Source organism: Haemaphysalis longicornis, unplaced genomic scaffold (assembly GCF_048455015.1).
Source record: "Haemaphysalis longicornis isolate Haplotype H1 unplaced genomic scaffold, Haemaphysalis longicornis Haplotype H1 scaffold_227, whole genome shotgun sequence".
Taxonomy (NCBI): Eukaryota; Metazoa; Arthropoda; class Arachnida; order Ixodida; family Ixodidae; genus Haemaphysalis; species Haemaphysalis longicornis.
Genome location: NW_027526304.1, coordinates 153,294 through 177,639, shown reverse-complemented (window position 1 = coordinate 177,639; position 24,346 = coordinate 153,294). Strand labels below are relative to the sequence as shown.

At 51.1% G+C, this 24,346-nt stretch overlaps 1 protein-coding gene across 1 annotated transcript in view; it reads right to left on the bottom strand.

The window, feature by feature from the left end:
- The window catches only part of LOC144172484 (4-pyridoxate dehydrogenase-like), a 201,435-nt gene that overhangs the window by 118,869 nt on the left and 58,220 nt on the right, over positions 1-24,346 (bottom strand). Inside the window, exons 6-7 of the mRNA XM_077701179.1 lie at positions 21,953-22,123; positions 12,200-12,353 (exon numbers count right to left, since the gene is read on the bottom strand). Of these exons, the coding sequence (XP_077557305.1) occupies positions 12,200-12,353; positions 21,953-22,123 (325 nt within the window). The remainder of the gene's footprint in view (positions 1-12,199; positions 12,354-21,952; positions 22,124-24,346) is intronic.

The window sequence follows — 24,346 nt, the reverse complement described above, 5'->3', positions numbered from 1 at the left end:
GGAACACAGGGGAAAAGGAGCGACTCTAAGTTGCGACTCTCTCTCTAATGCTAAAGTACTTCTCCGCGTTTCCTGCTATTTCTCTATGTATTAAAAATCCCAACAGTGTTCCTTCTTTCCTTGGATCCTCTGTAGCACAGAATATGCCCGCTAGTGAGCTCCATGAAGCCTTCACCTGTCCTTCTAACTTCGCTTAACGCTATAATATCCCACTTAATGTCCTAGAGCTCCTCTAGTAGCCCAGCTAAGCTCATCTTGTTAGAGAGATGCGTGCATTGAACGTTCCAGGGTCAAGTTCTAATGGCGGCCTGTTTGGAACCACGGATTCTTAGCCCCCTCTGTTGTATCGCGGTTCCGACCATCGCCATGGACAGGTGCTCTACAGCTTCTGTGGACAGGAGACCATAAGGGCCAAGAGTTTAGCTGGTCGATCATGGAAGGTGGTGGCCAACAACACCAGCATGGCCAGATCCTCCTCTAGTGAGGGAGCGCTGTCTCTGTCCTTAATAGCCTTCCTAGCATGGTAGAACCTTTCTAGTGTAGACTTTTAGGTATCCGGGTGTGGTCTCTCTACCTCACAATATGCACAACCCTATCATTGCACAAGGCAGGCACTCATGCACACTGCGAAAAACCACCGCGGGTTCAAGGTAACTGTGCACGCTCACGATACTGAAACGCCATCGCGCCACCTCAACAACGAACTGGTAGTCAAACCAGCAACACAGCAAGCCCCGAGAGCGATACCCGCACTAGATTTAAAGGGAGCATTCGACAACGTGACGCACAGAAGCATCCTCAACAACCTAAAAACAACAGGATGTGGAGTGTGTACGTACAACTATGTAAAAGACTTCCTCAGCCACAGAACAGCCAAAATCAAGATAGGAGAGGAGATGTCCGAACCTATCTCCTTGGGGGACAGAGGAACCCCGCAAGGATCGGTCCTCTCTCCCTTGCTTTTCAACTTGGCCCTACTCCCACTGCCGACACTTCTAGGCAAAATAGAACACTGGGGACATGCGTTGTACGCAGACGATATAACTATATGGCTCGAAACAACAGGATCCCAAGGATGGATGGAAGTGACGCTCCAAAGGGCAGCCGACACAGTCAACGAATACGCGCAAAAATGCGGACTTAGCTGCGCCCCTCAAAAGTCTGAGCTAGTCATCATAGGACCCAGAAACCCCGAGAGAGCATGCAAAGTCGAAGTCGAAATAGACAGGGCAAGGATTACCCCTAGCACGCATACCAAAATCCTTGGCCTGATAATACAAGCAGATGGCAAGGCGTCGCAAACGGTGAAAAAGCTCAAGACCACAACGGACCAGATTCTCAACATGATACGTAGAGTCTCCAACCGAAGAAGAGGTATGAAAGAGGACGACACATTACGTCTGGTGCAGGCCTTCGTGATTTCAAGAATAACATACGCAGCACCATACCTGAATCTCAGAAAGGCAGACACCGTATACCTAGACACTTTAATCAGAAAGTGACCAAACAAGCCCTGGGGATACCGCAAAACTCGTCAACAGCGCGACTTCTGCGCATGGCAGTCCACAACACGCTTGACGAGATAGTAGAAGCCGACCTTTCGAATCAACGAGTTCGCCTCAGCAAAACGGACGCCGGAAGGGCTGTACTTAAGGAGATAGGATGGCAAGAAGCGCCACACGTCACGGAGCGACAAGTCCCAGACCAATGGACTTCACAAATCGAGACCAAACCAACCCCAAAGAACATGGACCCCAACAGAAACAAAGGAAGATGGGAGGCGAGAGCAAAAGCAATTAACAAACTGTTGGAAGAAAAGAGACCTGAGGGAATACTCTACACTGATGCTGCCCTGCCCAAATTCTCCAACAAAGCAACTATAGTAGTGACCACAAGAAACGAAATAGTGAACTGTGCATCATTGTACACCACGGAGCTAGAGGAAGCGGAAGAGGCCGCCATAGCACTGGCGCTAACGCAACCTGGTACAGCGACAATTCTCACGGACTCAATGAAAGCCTACAACAGATACAGAACAGGACGGATCTCAGAAACTGCCGCCAAAATCCTGACAAGCGGGAAACCCCCGGAAACAAGAACTGAACTCATTTGGGTCCCTGCGCATTCCTCGATCGAGGGCAACGAATTCGCCCATCGACAGGCCCGAGACTTAAACCTCCGGGCCACAGAAGAAACGGAAGAAGGGATGCACCCAATAACTTAATATGCAGAAATCCTCAAACATTACAGGGATAACAGAAGAAGCCTTCCTCGCCCTCACCCTAAACTATCCAGGGAAGAACAATCAATATATCGACAGATACAGGCAGCCTCTTTCCCACACCCTCTACTCCTGAACCGCATGTTCCCAATTAGATGCGCAAAAGAATATCCCCTGTGCTCAAAACCAGGCACCCTGAAACACACCATCGGAGAATGCACAAAACTCAAGTCCCCCCCAATTCTTCTTGACCCCGTCAGCATAGAGGATGAGCGATGGGAAATCTTGCTGACCAACCCCGCCCTGGAAGACCAACTTAGGCTGATCAACAGGGGCCAGGAGGCTCGGGAAGCATATGGGAACCTGCGAATAAGGAACCACTCCGACTGAGCTAAAATAGCTCCATCGCAACCATTTTTCTAACAATAAAGTTTATTCTCCCTCTCTCTCTCTCAACACCGCCTCTATTGGGCAGGTGGAGTAGGGGCGACAAAGGAATATGCCCAGGGTACGGAGGAAAGACGTTTATTTTACACGAATGTCCCAATTGCATAATTTACTGTACAGGTACGCACTTCCGCATAGGTGATAGGGGCGATGGGGCGCCACGCGCAAGTATGCGCGTGTCGTCGGCGCAGAGCCAGCGGGCTCTTCGGTCAGGGCAAAATCCGGGGCGTGGCGCAACCATTGTGCGCGCGCATCGCCGTGCTGGCCAGATCGGCTCGCAGCAGCGAGGAAGAAGCGGCCCATTCGCTCACAGGCGCGTACTGCACGGCGTGTTGGTCGATTGGTAGGTACGGCCTTACTATATGCAAGCGTAGGGACAACAGGAGCTGTGGGCCGGCAGCCGGGAGGGCTGGTGGGCTTTCGCCAGCGCAACAGAGTTGCAGCCGGCTGGTAAAGAAAGCGTCACATACCTTCGGCCAACGCCTTCGGCGTCCTGGAAGCGTCTCCCCGAATGGATCACCACGCAGGGCGCGTGTTCGCGTCCCGGCGAGAGGTGGGTTCGGGAATCGTTCAAGCAGACCAATGAGGTGAGGTTAGCTCCACTACCAGGGCGTAGCACTTGCTGCGCGACAGTGTTTTATCGCCGCAACGGTCACTGCAGCCTTCACCTCACGCAAGAGTTTGAGAAGACGGCTCGGCTCTACACAGTGGCGCCGAGACGAGCCGGCATTTCTGGGAGAGAGGGGAAAAGAGCTTTGCAATGGCACAAACCCAGCGATCGCGCAATAGCTCAGGCGTCAGGATCCCCACACTCCCCTCTCCTTAAATACCCTCGCCGGTCTGAGAAGAGTTGGCCGGCCATCGCTGAGGCATGCAAAAGACGGCGAAAAGAGTAGACAAGAATGCAGGGACAGGGAAGTCTCAGTCCCCAGCCAATACAAAAGATTTACAAACTACACAACCACCGCTACCCCCCTCCAGCACAAATGATACATACAGAAAAACTCCATGCGATACTGACATGTATAGTAATCGGTTCCACATGCATGCACAAAATGAAGATTTTGAAATCTACAATTACAATGAACGCGACACTAAATTAAAAACAATAATGGTAGTAATATATACATGCAGGGCGATACTATGGTACATATGGTTACACAAAAGAAAGGAGAACACACTGCAACTAGAAAGGAATTATGGGCAAGACAGCAGACACAGGCATGCTACAAAGTACGCTAAACTGCTACGAAAATTACACTATGTGCAAAAATGCTGACGACTCTGTTTCGCGGGTCTCGCACAATGTCCGGCAATTGGGAGCGCAAAAGGTTCTCGGTGAAACGTCTGTTGTGGTCAAGGAGGCGAGATAATGGCTCGGAGGGCCGGAAGAAGCTCACCCCTATGTCGACACAGCAGCGGGCCCGTACCGACAAACGGTTAAGCAGGCTTGTGTGAACCCACGTCCCGACGGCAAGGGGGAAGCGCCTACCCTTTCGGGCGAGTGACTTCTTGTGACCAAAGGGGTACTGGCCATGAGGGGATGCCTCTGAACAGTACGTCAGCAGGTATGATGACCAAGATGGCGCTGTTAAGGTGTAGACCTCGCGTGGCACTCGATGGGTGCCCCGCCAAGGAGCGACAAGCGGCGCTGGTGGTGGCTGCCGGTCAGCGTGAGCGAGGCAGCTGCCGGATGACAGCCGTGGTGCCGATGGCGCATGATGCGGTTCTGATATGACACCACATTGTCCGCATCTGGAGAGGGCACCTCTTCTATAGCTCGCAACTGGCCGCCAGCGCCACTCTCGTCGGTGCAGGGCCTTAAATTCATGAGCTGGCCGAGAGAAGCCTGGATAAGCGTGGGTGCCTTGTCATGATCACGCAGAGCCACTCTGCTATAGCGCCAAATAGTCAGCCCGTGACACTATATAAGTATAGCTCTGCTTGCTTCTCGGCAAAGGTCCCTTCAAGTCGCAAGCGACTACCTGCCCAGGACGCACACTGCCAATTGGTTTCATCATTCCAGGCCGCTTTCCACCGCGCGCCTCCACCGTTTGACAGACATGGCAAGATCGGCAACCGCGAAAATCTCTCGCTTCGTCGCGGGCCAGGTCACGGAGCGACTCAGTTAACCAAAAACTTTGCAGCCACCTAAATGACCGGCCAATTGTTCGTCATGAGCTTAGCGTAGCAGTGCGCACCTAAGCCTTTGAGGGTTACCATGCTGAATGGGCTAATTGCCCCATTATCGGTGGCTACGTACTTCAGCGCGAGCCCTTAACGGTCCAGCACAAATGAGTACCCTGGAGCGTCGGCGACACACGCTGACTTCAGCCCCCCTCCTGCGCCTTCTACAAGACAAGTAGCATCTCGGCGCACGCCCGCAGCAGGACAAGCTACGTCTCGGCGTCTACAAAAAAATCAAACAAAAAATTCGCCGCGTATCTGCTCCTTTTGTTGCAAATGCCGTCAAAAGACGATAGTCTTTATCGGCTTTTGAGAAGTAAATGCCTCCCTTTGCTTTCCCGCTCACCTCTCATGTTGTTCCTCTAGCGTCGCGCTCCTCCCAAAATAAAGACCCCAAAGGTTTGCTTAAATCATTTTAAATTTCCCGCGTTCCACTGCTCCAAACCGGGTGTCTCGATGCGAACGCTGCCGTACGGCGAAGACGCGCGGTAATCGAGGCGCCCTACTTCAACGTTTATAGAACCGCGTTTCCCTACTCCACGTGCGTTGCAAGCAGAACGTGGAGCCTATCTAGTGGAACCTTGCGTAACTGTTGCCGGTTGATTTCTTAAAATGGCGCCAGAAGCTATGGTAGCGCGGGCGACAGCAGGCAACGGAGGAGTGAATTCTTTTTCTGCAGTTGATGAAGTATTTAATTTCGCAAAAGTCAAGCATATTTGATTTTTTTATAAAGGCACACTGTAAATATCACTTCTGTATTGATTTGTTGTCTCATATATGCGTAATGTCTTGTTCTTCTTCAACAATGTTGACAAATATAAACATTACTCCGGACAAAGACGGGTAGATTTAGCTGTGACTATACTTTAGCCGGCCGACTATTGCGCAGGCATTTTTTTACTTTGGCCGGGTGGCTGAATCGAGTCACAGGCAGACAGACAGACAGACAGACATACAGACAGACCAAAATTTCTGGGTTTAAGTAGCCCAAGAAAGACTATCGTCTTTAAAAAATGTTCTCCCAGGGACCGTCGCAAACGCGGCGACAAAACGGGTCATTCTGCTGGCCGGCTACTAGCTCTTTCCGGCTGAATACGACCTGCGAGCAACGGGGCATTCCTTCCCCCTGGTTTTATAGCCGAGGCCCGTCCGCTTTCCGGCGGCATACAGTTCGCGAAAAGCGCCTGCCCCTCTCTGCGGGCTGTCCGCACGGCTTTTCTCAACTCTGGGCCCTCTTCCTCCACTCAACGGCTGTGTCAATTTCACCTCCTTCACGGGCGCATGCTTTTGCGCCGCCGGCTAAAGTCACACTTGGATAATGAATCTCGGTGGATTACGAAGCACGAGATAGCGCGTCAACTACCATGTTCGTGCTCTACTCTCAGGGGCCGGACACAGGCATAAAACTCGCGTGCACTACTCCGGGCAGCGGCTCTGAGCTTTCTCCCGGAATACGTGTACCACCGCTCTAGTCGGGGCGTGGTTAAACCGTCGCACTCCCCCGCGGGGATGCGTTCACGAGGGGTGCACGCACACTTGCTTACGGAGGGGCAGTCGCCTTGTCCCCGCAGCAGCTACCGGTAGCGAATAAGCATTCCGATTGCGTACTCAGCTTAATTAGCGGCTAAAGGCTAATGAGCCAATGGCCCAACGTTGGGCGCCAGTTCGTGGTCTCTCCATTTCACAATATGCACAACCCTATCATTGCACAAGGCAGGTACTCATGCACACTGCGAGGAACCACCGTGGGATCGAGGTAACTGAGCACGCTCACGATACTGAAACGCCGTCGCGCCGCCTCAACCCCGCCTCTATTGGGCAGGTGGAGTAGGGTGGATAAAGCAATATGCCTAGGGTACGGAAGGATGACGTCTATTTTACACCAACGTCCCAATTGCATAATTTACAGTATCGGTACGCACTTCCCTTTAGGTGATAGGGGCGATGGTGCGCCACGCTCAAGTGTGCGCGCGTCGGCGGCACAGAGCCAGTGGGCTCTTCGGTCAGGGCAAAATCCGGGGCGCGGCGCAACCGTTGTGCGCGCGGATCGCCGTGCTGGCGGGATCGGCTCGCAGTAGCGAGGAAGACGCGGCCCATTCACTCACTGGCGCGTACTGCGCGGCTTGTTCATCGAGTGGTAGGTACGGGCTAGGAGGGATAGGAGGGCTAGGAGGGATAACAGGAGCAACCGAAGGCAAGGGCCGGCAGCCGGGAGGGCTGGTGGGCTTTCTCCAGCGCAACAGAGTTGCAGCCGGCTGGTAAAGAAAGCGTCACATACCTTCGGCCAACGCCTTCGGCGTCATGGAAGCGTCTCCCCGGACGGACTCCTGCGCAGGGCGCGCGTTCGCGTCCCGGCGAGAGGGGGGTTCGGGAATTGTTCAAACGGGCCAATGAGGTGAGGTTAGCTCCACTTCCCGAGCGCAGCTCTTGGTGCGCGACAGTGTTTTATCGCCGCAACGGTCGCTGCAGCCTTCACCTCACGCAAGTGTTTGAGAAGACGGATCGGCTCTACACAGTGGCGCCGAGACGAGCGGGCATTTCGAGGAGAGAGGGGAAAAGCGCCGCGCAATGGCAAAAACCCAGCGATCGCGCAATGGCTCAGGCGCCAGGATCACCACACGGGATAATGGTTACTTCCCGAGCAGGCCGCACTCCATACCTGCATGGGTGTGACACCCGACCCTGACGAAAAAGGGAGAGAAAGCGAGAAAAGCTTCCCGAGGACGACGTTGCCACGCAGGCCTGCAGTATTATTGGGCCAGCGTTTCTTTTTTTTTTTGCTTTTTTTACTCGTGGGTCTCAACAAATAAGCTGAGGCGCCAGCTTACTGATGAGATATCCACTGATGTCTGGCCGTTGGAAAAGCGAGCCAGTGCTGTGCTCAAGTGTAAAGCTACGATAAATGGCTACTTTTAAACTCAGCTGGCTAAAAAGGAGGCTGAGGGTATTAGCGTCCTTCTTCGCCATTTGAACACGAGAGGCCGATAAAGTGTTTATCGGAAGTACGGTGGACCTTTGGCAGGGCAACGCGAGGGTTAGGCAACCCTGTGCTCTCATAACTTCATAAGACTAAAAGCCTTGGGGGCGCAACAGGGGTTCAAAAACTTTACCTCCGAAATTTTCTTCCTAAAATCCGATTAAATATCTCGGCAGCCCTTGCTCGGGAGGTCACAGGAAGTGGGAGTACTTATTTGAGCACCAAGGGGTTTTACGGGTTTTACAGTTACCCAAATTTTAGCGACTTTACTGCATGGGTTACGCCGAAGCTCAGAATGGGCACGGCGGTCGCGACATAGCGGTGAGCTTGTTTAAAGTTTTGACTTTCTTAATTTAGTGTTCGATGCTGCGGAAGATCTTCTCAAGCTTTTGGAACAATCTTAAAGCCCTGTGTAGCTAATAATTTTCTTTTTTTAATTATTCCCGCCGGTTGGGCTGGTTAGGCTTCTGCTTACTGTAGTTTGTTTATATCGCGTTTCAATGAGCGCTGTTATTATACGGCCTTTCCTTGTTTCTAAGTGCCTGTCCAGTGCAGCGGAAGCGTTTTCGAATATATTTTAATTGTTTAAAGGTCCCACCAGGTTGAATATTGCTTTTTCTTTGATTTCCACCGGCGGCTATCGCTATTATGACTACAGCGACTGTGGTTTGTTTACCTTACGGCTTTTCGCTGTAACTTTGCCAAAAATGCGCCTAGTGAGCTGGTGGAATTTCTCAAACTATCAGAACAGCAACGCAATAACCCCAGCATGGCTTTTATACGGTCAGCTTGTCGCAGAAGTTAGCTAGGTTAGTTTTGCGTGCCTGTGCCTCAACACGCGCGGCAGCCTCCACACCGAGAAAAGAAAACGTTTACAACTGTAAAACTATTCGGGCTAGGAGGTTCAAATTTGGTAGAAAGCTGCTCTAGACACATTTAAACTGGGAGGCGATCTAGAGCACGTGGCGTTCCGTAGGACGTGTTTTCAAATGGCTGCTCTGCGCTCATAGAACACACTGCAGCCAATTCTTTCATCCTAAAACACGGCAAACTGGTAGCCCTCAATCACCTCCGCCTCATCTCGCTTACCTCCTTCATTGGCGACGTGCTGGAATACGTTATTTTAGCCAAACTCACCCCCCACGTAATTCAAACAGAAGCCCTCCCTCGGGAAATGCTTGGATTAAGACCTAAAGCATCTGCTGAAGATCAACTACTACAAATATCTAATGAAATGATCCAGCCTCCAAGCATAGTGGGTAATGCGGTTATGCTGGTGGTCATTATTAAAAAGCCTTTGACATGGTCACTAACGAGGCAATATTAGGCAGCTCTAAACCATTCGCGCGCCGCGGTTTGACGGTATATAACTATGTCGAGGCTTTTCTCAGGTCCTGCACAACCACTGTATACGCCTGGTCCACACACTAGCGGCCCATCTCGCCAGCCGAGGAACTCTCCTATGAGCCGTCCTCTCCCCTATGCTTTTCAGTCTCGCTTTCCTGCCTGTTGTCCAATCTCTCAAACAGATATCGCACCATTGCTTTGATATATACGCGGTTGATATCACGCTTTATGTATGAGGAGGTAAGCTCTGACATATCGACAGCACTCTTCAAGCAAGAGCCTATCCGGTGAGCTGTCAGGGTGCTTTCGCCGCACTCCCTAGCTCCCCTTCGAAGTCTGAGCTGTTAACCTTCCCTCCCCGTGCACGTATCCCGGCGAAATTCTAAAATTGGAATAACCGTGCAAGGCCCCCAAAGTCTCCCTCTTCAGAAGCCTTGGCCTATTTATCCATCAGCATCGACTCAATGCTTTCTTCATACAACTGGGTGCTCATGTGGACCAAACTATTGAACTCCTCCGATGGGTAACCAACCGACACAACGGACTAAATGAACCAAACCGCCTCTACATAGTACGCTCTTTTTAAATACGAGCGTTGAAGGTTGAAATGAGGAACATCGATGGTCTCATATGCGAGGTTTACCGTGCCCTATCGCCCCTAAGGCATCCACGAATTGTCTGCTCCCACTCGGAGTCTTTAACACCGCAACTAACTGACGCCCATTTATCATCACAGAAAAATCGCAAAGAGCTAACGAAATCGGGAAGTCCATTCTCACTGCTCCAGGTATTCTACTGTCCCAAAAAGCTAAAAGTGACATACCTATTTCCCCTTAAATTCAGGAAAACATATCTTCACAAAGCCCCTCCCCCAACTCATGCACTCTGTTGTAAACTCGGCACGCTTCCAAGCCCCTTACACGTGCCTTGGACAGGCAAATGGCGAAATGCCCTGAAGCGGTGTGCTGTGATGCAGCTGAATACCGCCATCATAACGCCTAAGCTCTGGCGGTCATGCGCAACTCCGCTAGCACCCCCTAAGCACCCTCATAATCTGCACTACCTCACACACGACTGCAGAGGAAGCGGCCATCACGTTCGACCTCACACAACGGCCAACACTGCCCAAGATCATCACTGATTTCAAGCTGGCCCATATGCATTTTGAACGGGGGAACATCTCTTCCAAACCCATCCACGTCATCCAGAATAACCCACCTCAAAAGATGGTGTCAGCGTCGTCCCCAGCACTGCGCGCACCCGTCCAGATATCGTCCAATTACGTTTAATGACATCGTCGAGCACTACCGACTTTCTCGTCGTACTTCCCCATTCCTCACTCACCATACCCGTTACTGGTGACTCTTTCGAGTAACTCCTTCCCCTTCAGAACTCATCCGCGCCACATTCGCTACTCCTCATTCCCGCCGTCCCACTGTCCCCAATAAGGCCAGCGTGCCACTTTGAAGCTTAGATGTGGGCTGGCCTTAGAACCCCTTCCCTGAAATCATCAGTACCGAGCTATGGAGAGAGGCGTGGGGAGATTCCGCCGGGTGATTCAAGAGGCCCTGGACGCAGAGTTACGAAGTCGCGGCTGGTTTTCGCCCAGCCGCCACCAACCATCAGTGACCGTGGCTCGAATAAAAATTCTCTCTCTCTCTCTCTCTCTCTCTCTCTCTCTCTCTCTCTCTCTCTCTCTCTCTCGCTCGCTCTCTCTCTCTCGCTCGCTCGCTCTCGCTCCCTGTAGACACTTCAGGTGTCGCCGAATGAGGCCTGGATTTCACCCGCATCCGACTCACCGGACCCAGACAAGGTCGCGCTGGAGTCGCTCCTAGCTTGTTCCGAGGGGACCAGCCTTCTACCGATGCTCTAATTCCATTTTCTCCTCCTCACCACTTTTAAGCCGACATGGCTTTTTTTTCACAATAAAACGTTTTACCTTAACGTCTAATCAGGAGCGAAAGGAAACGAACAGCTCCGCAACCCGCGGAAAACAGATCGAAGCCATTCTAAATCGATAAGGTGGACTGCATTGTACTGCGTCTCAAACTACAAGACTATACAAAGCCTTTCGACAACGCGACGCGGGAGCAAGGTAACTCAGTCCTTCAATTGGACATTAACGTTTTCGTGTTCAAAACACTTCAGCAGATAACTACATATAACGATATATTCGGACCGTTGGTTAGTTGCGGTGACACTGACCCTGTAGGTAATTTCAAAGTGGATGTGTCGGAACTGAAAGTAAACCGGTCTGCGCGTTTGGCGTTGCGGGCATTTGGCTTCTGATACCACACCGATCCGATCCGTCCGACAACACAGCGGTGTACGCACATCGATTTGACGCCATCCAAGAATGTATCTAAAGTGGCGAGTGAGCCGTACAGAGTGCTTTATAGCGACAACAAAACTACTGTGACCGTCGTTAATAAGTGACAACTCCTCAACTGTGCGTGCCTAGATACCGCGTATGTAGAGGGAAAAGCGATGGGCGAAGAAAGGAAAAAGTGGAAAGGAGTAGGCCATTTGGCGAGGAGAGTTCGAAAAAGGCCCTGAGCGCACTGCAGATCACAAATAGGCGTCGCTCTGCAAAAGAGCGTGAAACAGCACAAAAGGAGTAATTTAAGGTGAGTGTGAAGCCCACGTTTAAAACGAACATGAAACATCGACTCGGTCTGGCTTACTGACGAAGATGAAGCAAAGAGGCATGCTTGCATGATTAAAACAAATCTTCATATGATTGTCCCATTTTTTTTTAAATGACAAAATGGCACCAATACTGTCATTATAAAACCCAAGAAAGCATCGTTACTGCCAGGGGCGGGTTACCTTGCTAAATGTTTTTAACTGCAATGTTCTTTCCGGTCCTGCAATACAAAGTCGGTATTCGGATAGCTCAATTGTCGTTTTCTGAACGTTCGTACAATGTGGCTGAGTAAAGTGAAATAACAAGTTCCACGTACTTCGCAAATGGTGACCCAGAAACGACAATGCGGAAATTCATAAGTGTAGCTACATACCTGTTCTATTTAGTTGTTGGTATTGCTTCAGGCTCGTGTTGTCAAACAGGTCCTTGAATCCTATTAGGTCCTTTGTCGTGGTCACCACCAGTCCCAAAAAAATTACGTGGTCCTGCAGCCCATCTCCTACCGGAAGATCAGACACTAGGGTGATCTGCGAAGAATATACGTTTATATCAGTGTTTCATTTTGTTCAATTTTCGGAAGACACCAAGCAGCTTTGCAAGATACAAAGAGTACAAGAGGTTCTGTTTGTTTGCAATACCCGCGAGCGCTTGAAAAACGAGCCCCTGCTGAACGTATTCAAGGGCTGAAAATCAAAATTACTGCATCAAGAGAATATATTGCCATTGTACACTAGGCAACATAGTGGTTTGAAAAATGACCTGGCTTGACGCTAATGGGATGACGCAAGAATTGCGGCCGCGCTGCTGAATTTTCAAAAAATTATCTCAGAACTTTTGTCCAGAGCTGTGCTGTTGAGGGTAAAAAATCCGGTTGCGTCATTTGACACGGGCTTCATTTGACCTAACGCTGCATAATCAATGCATTTACAGCAAAACATACACAACACCACCTTCATCACTGTCTGCATTTTGCGCTGTTGCGAGAGCTATTGACGTTTAGCCAGGCAATAAATATTTTTCTGGTCTTACGGCTTTCTTTACTCGAGACAATATCATGCCTGTCGAAAGAAGTAGCCATGCTTGATGCTCAGGTGCCGCCTCTACCGGGAGCACCAGCTCACGAGTCAAAAAAGCTTCTCGAGAACATGGTACCACCGAAATAAAGTCTTTCCTATTTCAATCTCGGGGCAAGACAGAATTCTTTTCCAGGAGGCCCACAAAACATAAGAGCGTTCGTAGGTCGTATGCAGCGGGCCTTTTCCAGTGGTGACAGAGGAGAGTTTGGTGAATGCACCACCACCCTTGAAGTTCTGAATCAGTTGCTGCCCCATCGACCCCACTCCTTACCCCTTCCTTCTATCCCGGTAGAACGGCTACCGCATATAAAAAAAACTCGTGAGTTTGATTCCTGGAATCTTCTCAAAGATGCCGTCAGCTATTCGTGAAATGGGGTTCAAGTAAAAGGTGGCACCTAGCGCACGCCTTGTTTGAAGCCCGTCCAACATAACGCGGAAGCACGCCCGCGTTAAGACAACTTGAGCAGCACTGGTGCCTATGGAATATTCTAGCTGTCAGTATCGCAAAACAAACAGCCACCTCCGACCTCTGTGTAATGGGCGAGGGAGGCGCTTTCACTGCGAAACAATAGAAGTGCCAGGGATTGCCCTCCGCTTAGTTAAGAACCCCAGTAGAAGCTGTGTGACCCTCCGCAACCTTGTTTGGCGTAAGGTCGACAGCCCTTGATCGGTAGCAATAGTCGACGTTGACTGTGATAACGACCTCGTTCCCGGATCAAGATGAGTCCGGTACCCTCGACATTCTTGGGCGGCTCTCCTGCCAGTGGCAGCTAAGCATTAAAGAAGTCACTACCATGGTCGGACGACGACGAAGAAGAAGGAGCGGTTTCTTAGCGTTCTTCCATGCTCGTTGTTTTCGGCTATATTCGTAATTATCAGCTGGTTCAACCCTTCCAGTGCCTTTGATCCACGCTGCAACGCCTCTGGCCCCTCCACGGATTGTGGGCAAGCAACAGGATGACCCCTCGGGGACGTCCTCTGCGTCAGATCCCGCTCACCGGCTGCTAGGCCTAGCGCCTCAGTCGCAGTCCAATTGGCGGGTACGGCACCGCTCAGCTATGTTACACATGTCAGCGCAACTGGCGGCGACCGTCGCTGCTACAGATGCGTCTACGCACTCGACACTAGAGGATTTTCCACCAATGGAGGTAACGCCACCATTCCCGCTACCTCCGGCTGAGCCCTCCAGTATATCGAAGCGTCCATGTGACCCGGGGGCACCCCAAGTCATTACTGGCGACTCAACTTCACCTGCGGCCAAGCGGGCGTGTTCCTCGGACACAGACCAGCCACTTCAGCGGTCGGATGAGCGCAGTGCACCACCAGCAGCCGCTCCACCCCGTGCAGTGACCGCCGCTCCGCAGAGCTTTACAGCGGCAGCCAGCTCCTCTACGTACAAGGTGGCCATCAAACCTCGAGAGCGCTTTAACATCCTGTCTCTTCCAACGAAGTTACTACAACAGACTCTCGACAGCTGCCTGGAAACCTCTGGCTTTACTGGCTACGCCTACCATAGTCGCACCAACACTATATCGGTGTGGGTGCCTTCTCTAGAGGCTGTCCAGCGGCTATGCTCCCTGCACCGTATTCCTCTCGCGGCTGAAAAGCAGCTTCCTGTACAAGTGTACTTGCTGTCGGGAAGTGACATCCGGCGATATGTAGTTTCTGGGGTAGACCCGGGAGAGGATTCCGAAGTCCTCCGTACCAGCCTCCGGTGTGCCGCTCACCAGGTGCTTCTTGCCCGCTACATAGGCTCTGGCCGCACGTTCCTCGTTACTCTGCGTGGTCCGCTCGAGCCACCGGAACGACTTTTGTACAATGGCTGCGTACTTCGGCCCCGCCTGTTCAAGGCCGGAGTGGTGCACTGTTACCGATGCTTTCGTCAGGGGCACATGAGCACTTCGTGCCCCTCCGCGGCGTCAGAGCCACCGGCTACCTCTGAATCGGAACCACCAGCTACCCCGTCGGCCGCTCCGCCAAAGGTCACGTTTCGATGCGGTCTGTTTCGTAGCGATGACCATGACATTATGGACAAGAAATGTCCTACGAAATGCAAAGCTGCGCTTGCTAAACGACGAGCGTGGCGACGCCAGTCTGAGCCCAAGGGAATCCACACGTCCAACCGCTTCGAGTGTTTGGCGGAGGATAACGAAGACGCTATGGAGGAAGTAACTCCAGAGCCTGCTGATTACACACAGCCCTCGTACCGTGATGTGCTCCGTCGCTCCAACCGCCGGCAGAATAAGCACAACAAAATTGGTAAGGCATCTCCAGTTACGGACGAGCTAGTGGAGGTGGACCAACAGTTGGCTGTGCTGCAAGCCGAGGTCACCAAGCTCAGCCAGCGCCGTGCTCGGCTAATTCGTCGGTCATAACGTCAGCAGCCAGAACAACCAAGCCATTCCAGTCAGCCCTGTCTCTCACCACCGAGCCTGCACCAGCAAAAGCCAGTCCCTTCCATCCTCACCCACCAAGAGCTCCTACAGTTTGTGGTGCAGCAGCTACAGAACTTGCTGTCTGTGTTAGCAGCCCAACTTCGCTAGACCCACTTTTACTGTGCCTGACCCACAATATGTTGTACAGTGGAACTGCCAGGGGCTCACAACAAAGGTTGGTGAGCTTCGTGAACGTCTTCGCCTAGGCAAACTTCGAGCTTGGGCGTTCCTGCTCCAAGAGACGAACGGTTTACCTCGCCTCCCAAATTTTAGAGCCTATGCTACGCGTTCCATACCTGATGGGCGTTGTGGCTCCTCCACGTCCACACCAGGCAAAGCTGCAATTTATGTGCACACGGCGTATCCACAAACTTCGATTCCACTAGAAGCATGGTGCACGGTTTGGCAAGAAGTGGTTGCGGTAAAGGTGCAACTTCCCAGGTGTGCAATAATTCTTGTATCGTGTTATGTGCGGCCTCACAGCGGACGTGCACCCCGGCTACGATTGGGCTGGCTAACATCTCTGCGCCGTTCGAACGCTGGCTGTCCCATACTTGTAACTGGCGACTTCAATGCGCCCAATTGCAATTGGGGATACCCTACCTCAAGTGAACGTGGACGCATATGTTACTTGAGCATTTCAACGATGCTCAATTCGCACTACTAAATGATATAGCAAGCCCTACGCGTCGATGCACTCATCCCCGGATGCCGCCCTACTCACCCGACTTAACCTGGTGGCTTGGGAGTGCAGTGGTATCTTGGCAGCGAGAGGCTGACTGCTGGGGTAGTGATCATCACCCTATCATGCTTGGCATTGCCCCGAACTCGACGCGTCGACTTCGGCGAAGCTGCACTCTAGTAAACTGGGATGAGTTCCGGTGCACCATCAATGCAACCATGACGGCCCCCAGCATAGACCCCACCACTGCGATTAAAGAAGCTCTGAGCAGTGCCAGTCGGAGGACGTGGGTAGAGGAGTCCCGGCCAAAACCTGACCTCCGACTTTTGCAGCTGTGGGCCCAGCGCAAACAGGCTGAAGTGGCTGCCTCGCGAAATCCCTCGTGTGCGCCGGCTCGAATGCGTTTGCAATGCTTGACTGCTGCGGCCAGACGACATGAGAAGCGTCTTTCACGGCAACGGTGGCTTAGCTGGTGCGAGTCACTCGGCCCTTCGTCCACCGCATCGTCTATTTGGCGCACTTTTCGGGCAATGGAATCAGGCGGCCGCACTCCGGATGCAGCAGCCTGTGCGTGCCTGGCATCAGGCAAGAACCCGGACCAATTTGCCTTCGATGTGGTTTGCGCCTTGTACCCTGCATTTGACATCCTCCCGGCTGGCAACCCGTGCCCGTTTCCTCTACCGCGCCACGTCGCTGCCTCTCCGTCTGAGGATGCAGTCCGTGGAATACAATCAACTTTCACTATGGCAGAGTTCCTGGCTGCGATAGACCAGGCGAAACTTCGGTCATCTCCCGGCCCAGACGGCGTTGCGTACGAGGTTTATAAAAACCTCGACGATCCGGCCCTGAGCCGTCTTCTCGACTCCATCAATGAGGTGTGGCTCTCGTCTCGGGCCAAATACCAGAGTCATGGCTCCGGGCAGATATCGTCGCTATACCGAAGCCAGGCAAACCACCCGAGCATCTCCCCAATTTGCGCCCAATCGCATTAATGTGCACCTTGTGGAAACTGTTGGAGCGAATGCTGGCTACGCGACTTCAGTGGTGGATGGACACTTACCAGTGGTACCACCCGGCACAGATTGGGTTCAGACCTCGTCTGGGGACAGAAGATGGACTTGAGCACTTATCATCAATGGTGCTACTTGGCGGCCGATCTCACAAAGTGCGGACGTTGCTTGCCATGGACATTCACAAGGCATATGACAACGTCAGCCACAGCGCTATCCTGGAAGTTCTCCAAAGCCTACTTGTCCCGGAAAAGGTCCGCTCTTTCATCCAGACCTTCTTGACTAAAAGATCATTTTCCGTACGGATTGGTGGAACTAGTTATGGCCATTTTACAGCCATCCGTGGAGTGCCTCAGGGGTCGGTGATTTCACCTTTCCTCTTTAATGTAGTTATGCTGCCGCTTGCCTGGCATCTTGGCTCCATATCAGACCTACACCTTCTGGTGTACGCGGACGACATTACAGTATGGACTGTCCACCCAGACCTGTCTCGGCAAGCCGCCAGCCTGCAACAATCTTTAACGGACACACAGAAATGGTGTGAATACGCTGGTCTCTCGCTTTCAGCTGAAAAGACAGCCATTCTGTCCGTGGCCAATGCTTGGGGCCGTCGTAGACTGGAGATGTCACCGATCTCGCTACAACTCTCCGGCCAGCCTGTGCGCACTGCCACCTCTCTTCGTGTGCTGGGATTGGAGATTTCATCATCAGGGTCAGCTGCCTTGTGGCTTCGATCTGCCCGCCAACAAGCTGGTCAAATGCCACACCTTATACGACGCATTTCACCAAAGTCTGGAGGCTCCTGCTTCAAAATGGCCCTACTCTTGGTGCGGTCAATACTTCAGCCGCGACTTGTTTACCAGGCTCAATTCCAGCATATGACCCAAGCGGAGTGGGGCCGACTTGAATCAATTAATAGAGCTGCAATGCGGACGATCACCTGCCTCCCTCAAATAACGCCTATACCAGCTCTTCAGGCCGAAGCTCAACAACACCCTGGATGAGCTTGTACATGAACGCCGCTCCGCACGCCAGAACAAGCTAAATTTTGTTCCGGAGGCAGCGGCGTTGGCGATCTACATGGGCCGTTCTCTACCCGCTTTACCAGCCCGCCCTGTAGCTAGGCCGCCCTGTCTGTACCATCAAGTGACCGACAACCGGCCTCTCATTCGACTCCACAGTCTGTCGATGGGAAACGTAGTCGAGCAATCCGCGGGCGTGCCATTACTAGCGACTGAGAACCTGCCCCAGGTTGTAGAGGCATTTGTGGATGCTGGGGCCCAAGAGGGCGTTTTAACTACAGCGATCGTATGCCCCTCTCATCCAGAAGCAAACCAAAACTGTGCTTGTGAAACACTCCGCACTTGGCCTTCTATGCTGGCGGAGCTTACAGCCATCCGGGACGGACTGCAAGCTCTCCTACCGGCACTTCTTGAAGCTCCTGGAAGTTTTACGGCACAAATTTACACGGACTCAACGGCGGCCATACGGGATTTGCGACGTGTAGCCTCCAACTCGTCTGTCTCAAGGGACATTCATGACCTGCTGGACACGTGGCCCTGCCCTCTCCGACTGTCGTGGATACGGCGTAATACTATCACCGCTCATATTGCGGCGGATAGTTTCTGTCACGTTACGTCGGTTCCACGGCCCCTGCCCTTGCTGACAACTGACCCACATTACCAATTTGTCCAACTGAAGGAAGATCTGCGTCGCGCCACACGTGCTCTCATCCTACCATGTGGAACAGACCTTCCCAGTGGGCTCGCTCGCTGGGAGGAGGTCCTGCTGCGTAGACTACGAGTTGGGGTGGCCCTCTCTCCTGCGGTAACCCGGGCGTGGCCACCGCGATACCATGCCCCGTTTTTTACGACCTGCCCCTTCTGTACGGCTCCTGCCGAAGACGCCGACACCAACCACCTGCTATGGACGTGCCCTTCACTGAGTGCAGCGAGATCCCGACACCTTCGCGGCACAGGCCTGCATCCGGGGAGACCCTCCGATCTTCAGCGATGGCTGTGGGGGCCCCACCACCGCTGTCTTCTGGACTTCATCCTGAAAACGGGTGCAAACTTGTACCTGTAGGAACTTATGCCAAAGGGCATACTGTCGCAATAAAAAAAAGAAAAAAAAAGTTGGACCATGTGTCCACAGTCAGACAGCGCGCTCTGGCTTCGACGTCGTGAAAAACGATAGACGCTACTCCTTAATCAGTAGTTCCAGAAATCTCGCAACTACTTTATCGGAATAAATTATTTCTGAGTATCATATATATTTTACTGACAACAACCACAAGCTACGGATCTTTATTTGTTGGGCCGTAAAATAGTCCTCGCGACGAATACAGTTTAGCTGTGCACAGCCCCTGTACATCTTTCGCGGCTGTTAGGTAGCAGTCATTGCTCGTTTCGATCTGCTGGCCAAAATTTGTGTGGCGGCTCACGAAATCACGTCCCCAAAATATTGCGTGCACGAATTTTCCCGCTACCCGAAAGCGCATTCCAATTACGTGGGAGCTGCGGTTATGAACCACTGGGGGTGTAGAATGGCCATCGTGACTTTTTATGCTAGTAATACTCACTCTCTTGGGAGCAATATAGAGTAGCGCTCAATTTTATTTCCAAGAACAATTATTTGGTATCTCATTGTCGGTAACACAGATATTTTTGTTTAAATTTCCCCCAAGGCAAAACAGTCCATCTTGTGTGCTTTGACTATTCAATTGTTAATTTACGTCAGTTACCAGGTACAACTGCTCCGTGACCCAGAGCTTATCTATCAGCAGTACCCTGCCCTTCTGCAACACCACCGCCTTTCAAGACGTGCCTACCCACCGCCGCACCAGAAGCTCACCCGAGAAGAGGCTGTGGCCTGGCGGCAACTACAAACACATTCCTCAACCTTAGCTTCCTGCACATCATACACGCCACAATATATCCACCAACATGACCACACTGCAGCGAACATCCAACACTGCACCACAACACGTGGGCTGGCCCAAACACACCAGCAGCCCCCATTACGCGCCCCCACCCCCCCTCCCCTTCGAGCAGTTGAAGGCCGCACTGTGCAGTTCGGACACTGGGGAACAGCGACAGTTGGTGGACCGGGCGTTCAGGACCGCAGCCGCCACAGCAGCCCTGGACTGAGGGCTTCCCCCGCTTTCAAGCACGAACCTTTTGAATAAATGTCTCACTACCACCCCCACCACAATTCCCACTTGTAGCCATTTCGAGCAATATTTACGGTAAGATATTAAGTTATAATAAAAGTAGCCATCAATTAACACGATCGAAGGTGTCATGAAACTAACACGCCTTGTCGGCAAAGCTTTCCAGCACAAGGGCGCCGAACATAAAAAACTCCCACCTCCCCTCGCGGGAACCCCTGTGTAGATGCGACGCATAGGGGGTTAACGTTGCAGCGTTGGACAACGGAGGAACGGTGCTGGAACAATGTAGCGGAGCGGCGCAGGCACCGCGTTTTATGGCGTCTGCCGCGGCTATGACGCAACACAATCCAACACAATCCACTTTAATCCAATCCAATCCAAATCCAATCCAATCCAATCCAAGCCAAGCCAATCCAAGCCAATCGAATCCAATCGAATCCAATCCAATGCCCCTCGTGAGAGAGTGAGCGGCGGAGAGCGAAGCTGGCGCGACGAGGAGAATGGGGGAGGGGTGGATGCCGACAACAACGACGACGACACCGACGCCGGATACAGGAACAAGGCGAGTGAATGAGATGCATTCGCATCTAAAAAATTAGCCCAGATTCACTGACTTAACGCCGCGAACGCTGATCTTAACAGCGACGTTGCCTGGCGTTCTCGAGTCGCAGGGTCAGCTTCGCCGATCTTCTTCCAGCAAGCGGATCGACTCCAGTACGCGCCAATTCATTTTTGTACTGTTCCGTTGTCTGAACTCAACTGGAACATTTTATTAATTTTGAACTTGAACACTGCCACGAGGAGATTGCGCGAGTGCATTTTTCACGGTGTATTTTTTATTTACTATAGCAAAAATCAAGCAGCCATGCATTTCTAGGCAAACGAACAGGACAGATATCGCTTATGTATTGATGACTTCCCTGAAATATGCTTAATGTTTTTTTTTTTTTTTGCAGCAATGTTGAGAAATATAAACATTGCCACTAGATTTAGTAGTTTAGAAAAGCTTCACCTGTATAGCATTTTATTCAAGCATTCTTTAAACTTGCTGAATGTGCGCTTGGCCCTTGCTCTCCTCCTCGCTAAGCTCTACCCAATGCGACCGCGTTACCACATTTCTCCCCATAAAAGCCTCGACCAAGAACAGCTTTGCTATAAAATAAACATGGAAATATAAGAAAAAAATTTGTTGCCACTTTGTCTGTAAAACAAGCAGTACGTACGTCTATGAATTTATATTGGTTGCCTACACACTTCCAAGATCTTCCGTCAAAATAGAACAAATACTTAGCCATACAAGTCATCCTAAATTAAACAGGAGAGCAGTTGTCAAATTTGAACGGCACTTCTTCGTTCAAGCGGGAGTGTTTATTAGCAACGAAACAGAACTTCAGTACCCTTGCAGAAAAACAATTAGTGCCGCACATTTAAGCAGAGATAAAATTATTTTTGAAAGTAATCGTAGCGTTTTACGTGATTGAGAAGCGCTGTTAAAACCGCTACGCGATGACGTGCCAGGCTAGGAAAACTTCAGGAAAACTTCACGTAGAGGGATCGACCTCGCCACGTTACATGCGACTTTCACCAATGATTTTGATGCATATGTCATCTGACATCAAAGATAAACAGGTGGCACCATAACAGCTATTTTCATTTCTTTCGTTTCGAGAAGTAAGCTCTCAGATATTTTTCTACTTTATTCTATAAAGCTCGAAGACTTAACCGGAATATTTAGCCAGCCCTTTACGTACGCCGTGTTTCTGTAGTTCGTCTTTTGGTCCGATGCCGGAGAGCATGAGAAGCTTGGCCGACCCGATGGCTCCAGCTGCCACCACAACCTCCCGTCCGGCGGTGACGTTATGCGACGTACCATTCTTCGTAAACTGGACGGTAGTGGCTCGATTTTTGTCATCGAAGAATATCTGAAACAGTCGTAAAGATAATAAAAACAAAAATGCACTGCGACGATGTCGCGTATTGGATTAAACAACCGATGGCAGTACTCCTTGGCAGTACTCCTTGAATAGTTATACTGTAAGTGCATACTCATAAAAATTATAGGCGCAAGAAATTTTGAGCCTTCAAAAAGAATGCTTGCTGCGAATTCTTGTAATAATGCAGAAATTGGGAATCTGAATGTAAACTATCTTACCACTGGTTTTAAAGCATTTAATTATTTTACTGCAAAGCAGTATAAGTCTAACCCCCCCCCCTAGTTTTTATTCCGGTGACATTGAATTTACTCGGCGGCGCCCCGGGGCTTCTCCTCACAACTGCTTACACCTCTTTCACAACTATTTTCCCCTTCGCCTCCACCGATGATCCTTCGAAAAGTTCCGCAGTCGGCAGATAATGGCGGCAGTGCGGTAATCAGATGATTGCGAAAAATAAACAGAAGCACCGATGGGTGTAAAAAAAATGCACTGACGATTACTACACTCCCCAATATGAAATTTGTGCGCAGCGTGAGCTGCAGTCTTCTCAGTCCCGGAGCATTTCTGCTGCGGCTCACGAAGTGTTCGCGTGATCAGCGAACGTACAGCGGCATGCGCTACTCTGCTGCCACTTCGCAGTGCGCCGCCGCCACCGGCCAGCATGCTGCAAATCGTTTTTGAACCTCCCGCGCAAATGTCACGTGGTTCGGATTAGCCCCGCACAAGGGAGCAGCGAGCATGTTGCATATCGTGGTTGAACCTCCCGCAGAAACGCACGTGGTTTGGATTAGCGGAGAATGAAAAATTGGGCCCATCTCCCCGAGAGGGGGACTAGAGTAAATGCGTCGCATAGGGGGTGGGTGTATTGCGTTAACGTTTAGTGTTTGGGGAGTTGGTGGTAGTGAATGCGTTGTATCAGCAGCTTCTTGACGTAGTTTTGAATGAGTCAAGGATATAAGGTGCGTTCGTAGCCTCACATTCTGTGTCGGCTTTGTGGCGCAGTGGGTAGAGCACCATGTACATTGCGTTCCGCCCGCAGGGTCGAGGGGTCAAAACCAGGCGCCGGATAGTATTTTTTTTATATATACTGTAGGGGGAGGGGTGTGGACTACGACTACGGACGTCAACGCGGGTGACATCGTGAGTTACTGAAATTCTCTGCATTTAAAACAGCGTCTCGGGAATGTCGGAGGAGGGTGCTCCTTGGTGGCGACGCATCAGACTTGCGAGAGAAAGGCAGTGAGAGAGATGACGCCGTAGCCGCACGTGTCGTACTCAACTTCACCGTTCGCTAGACGCTCGTTTCGGTTTTATTTCTTTTGTCGCTGCTGCGTTCGCTCACTCGGTTGCGCGGATTTAAACAGATATCGGTTGGCTGCGGCGTGAAATGACGTCATTCTTTAAAGTTATTACTACAGTTGCGGCAACAGTCTGATCCCTGGCTTACACAAACAGTACGATGCTGACGACGCGGGAGGGACACAGGCAGTTCCATTTTTATCTGCAAGAGAAAAGCTTGGATCATTCAGAAGTACGTTCCGCTAATTGGCTAAGAAGCATTCTCCGTCGCAAATTACGATAAACGTATTTTGTTTCGTGCACTCTGTGGTCTGTGTCCAGCTTTGCAGGTCATCATTCTTCACAGAGTGGAAGGGCACTAATTTTTTTATTCAATTCCTCAGACATCTTGGCACTAATGCCTACCGACAATCATTGAGTTTAAATTCGTCATAACCTTTTCTAAGCCGTTGTCGTCAAGCTGCGATGCCTAATGGGAGAATCCTTGGTCACGATGCTTCTGCGTCATGAAAATTGAAAGCGAGCTTCTGTAAAAATAGGCAGATGTCTCTCTAAGCTATACTGCACCTGCTCCCGAATGGCAGCTTCGATGAAGTGGTTATGTTATCCGGGAACTGAAACATTTAAACTGTGCCAGCAGACAAACCAGAGCACAATTCACCGCTTAGGAAGCGAAACAAAAGCGAATGCTACACGGGCGAAAATAGTTGCTATGATGTAGAGCTCCACACCTGCTTTCTACCTAACTATCCAGTAAATGCCGATCATTTAGAACGACTTCATTACTGTACACATGACTTTATTGTAACTCTAAATACACTTCCAAAAAAAAAGCCGATACAATTTTCTGGCTGTATGATGGCGTTCCTAGTCTCCATGTTCTCTATTGTAACGCGTCCCCTTCCCTTTACA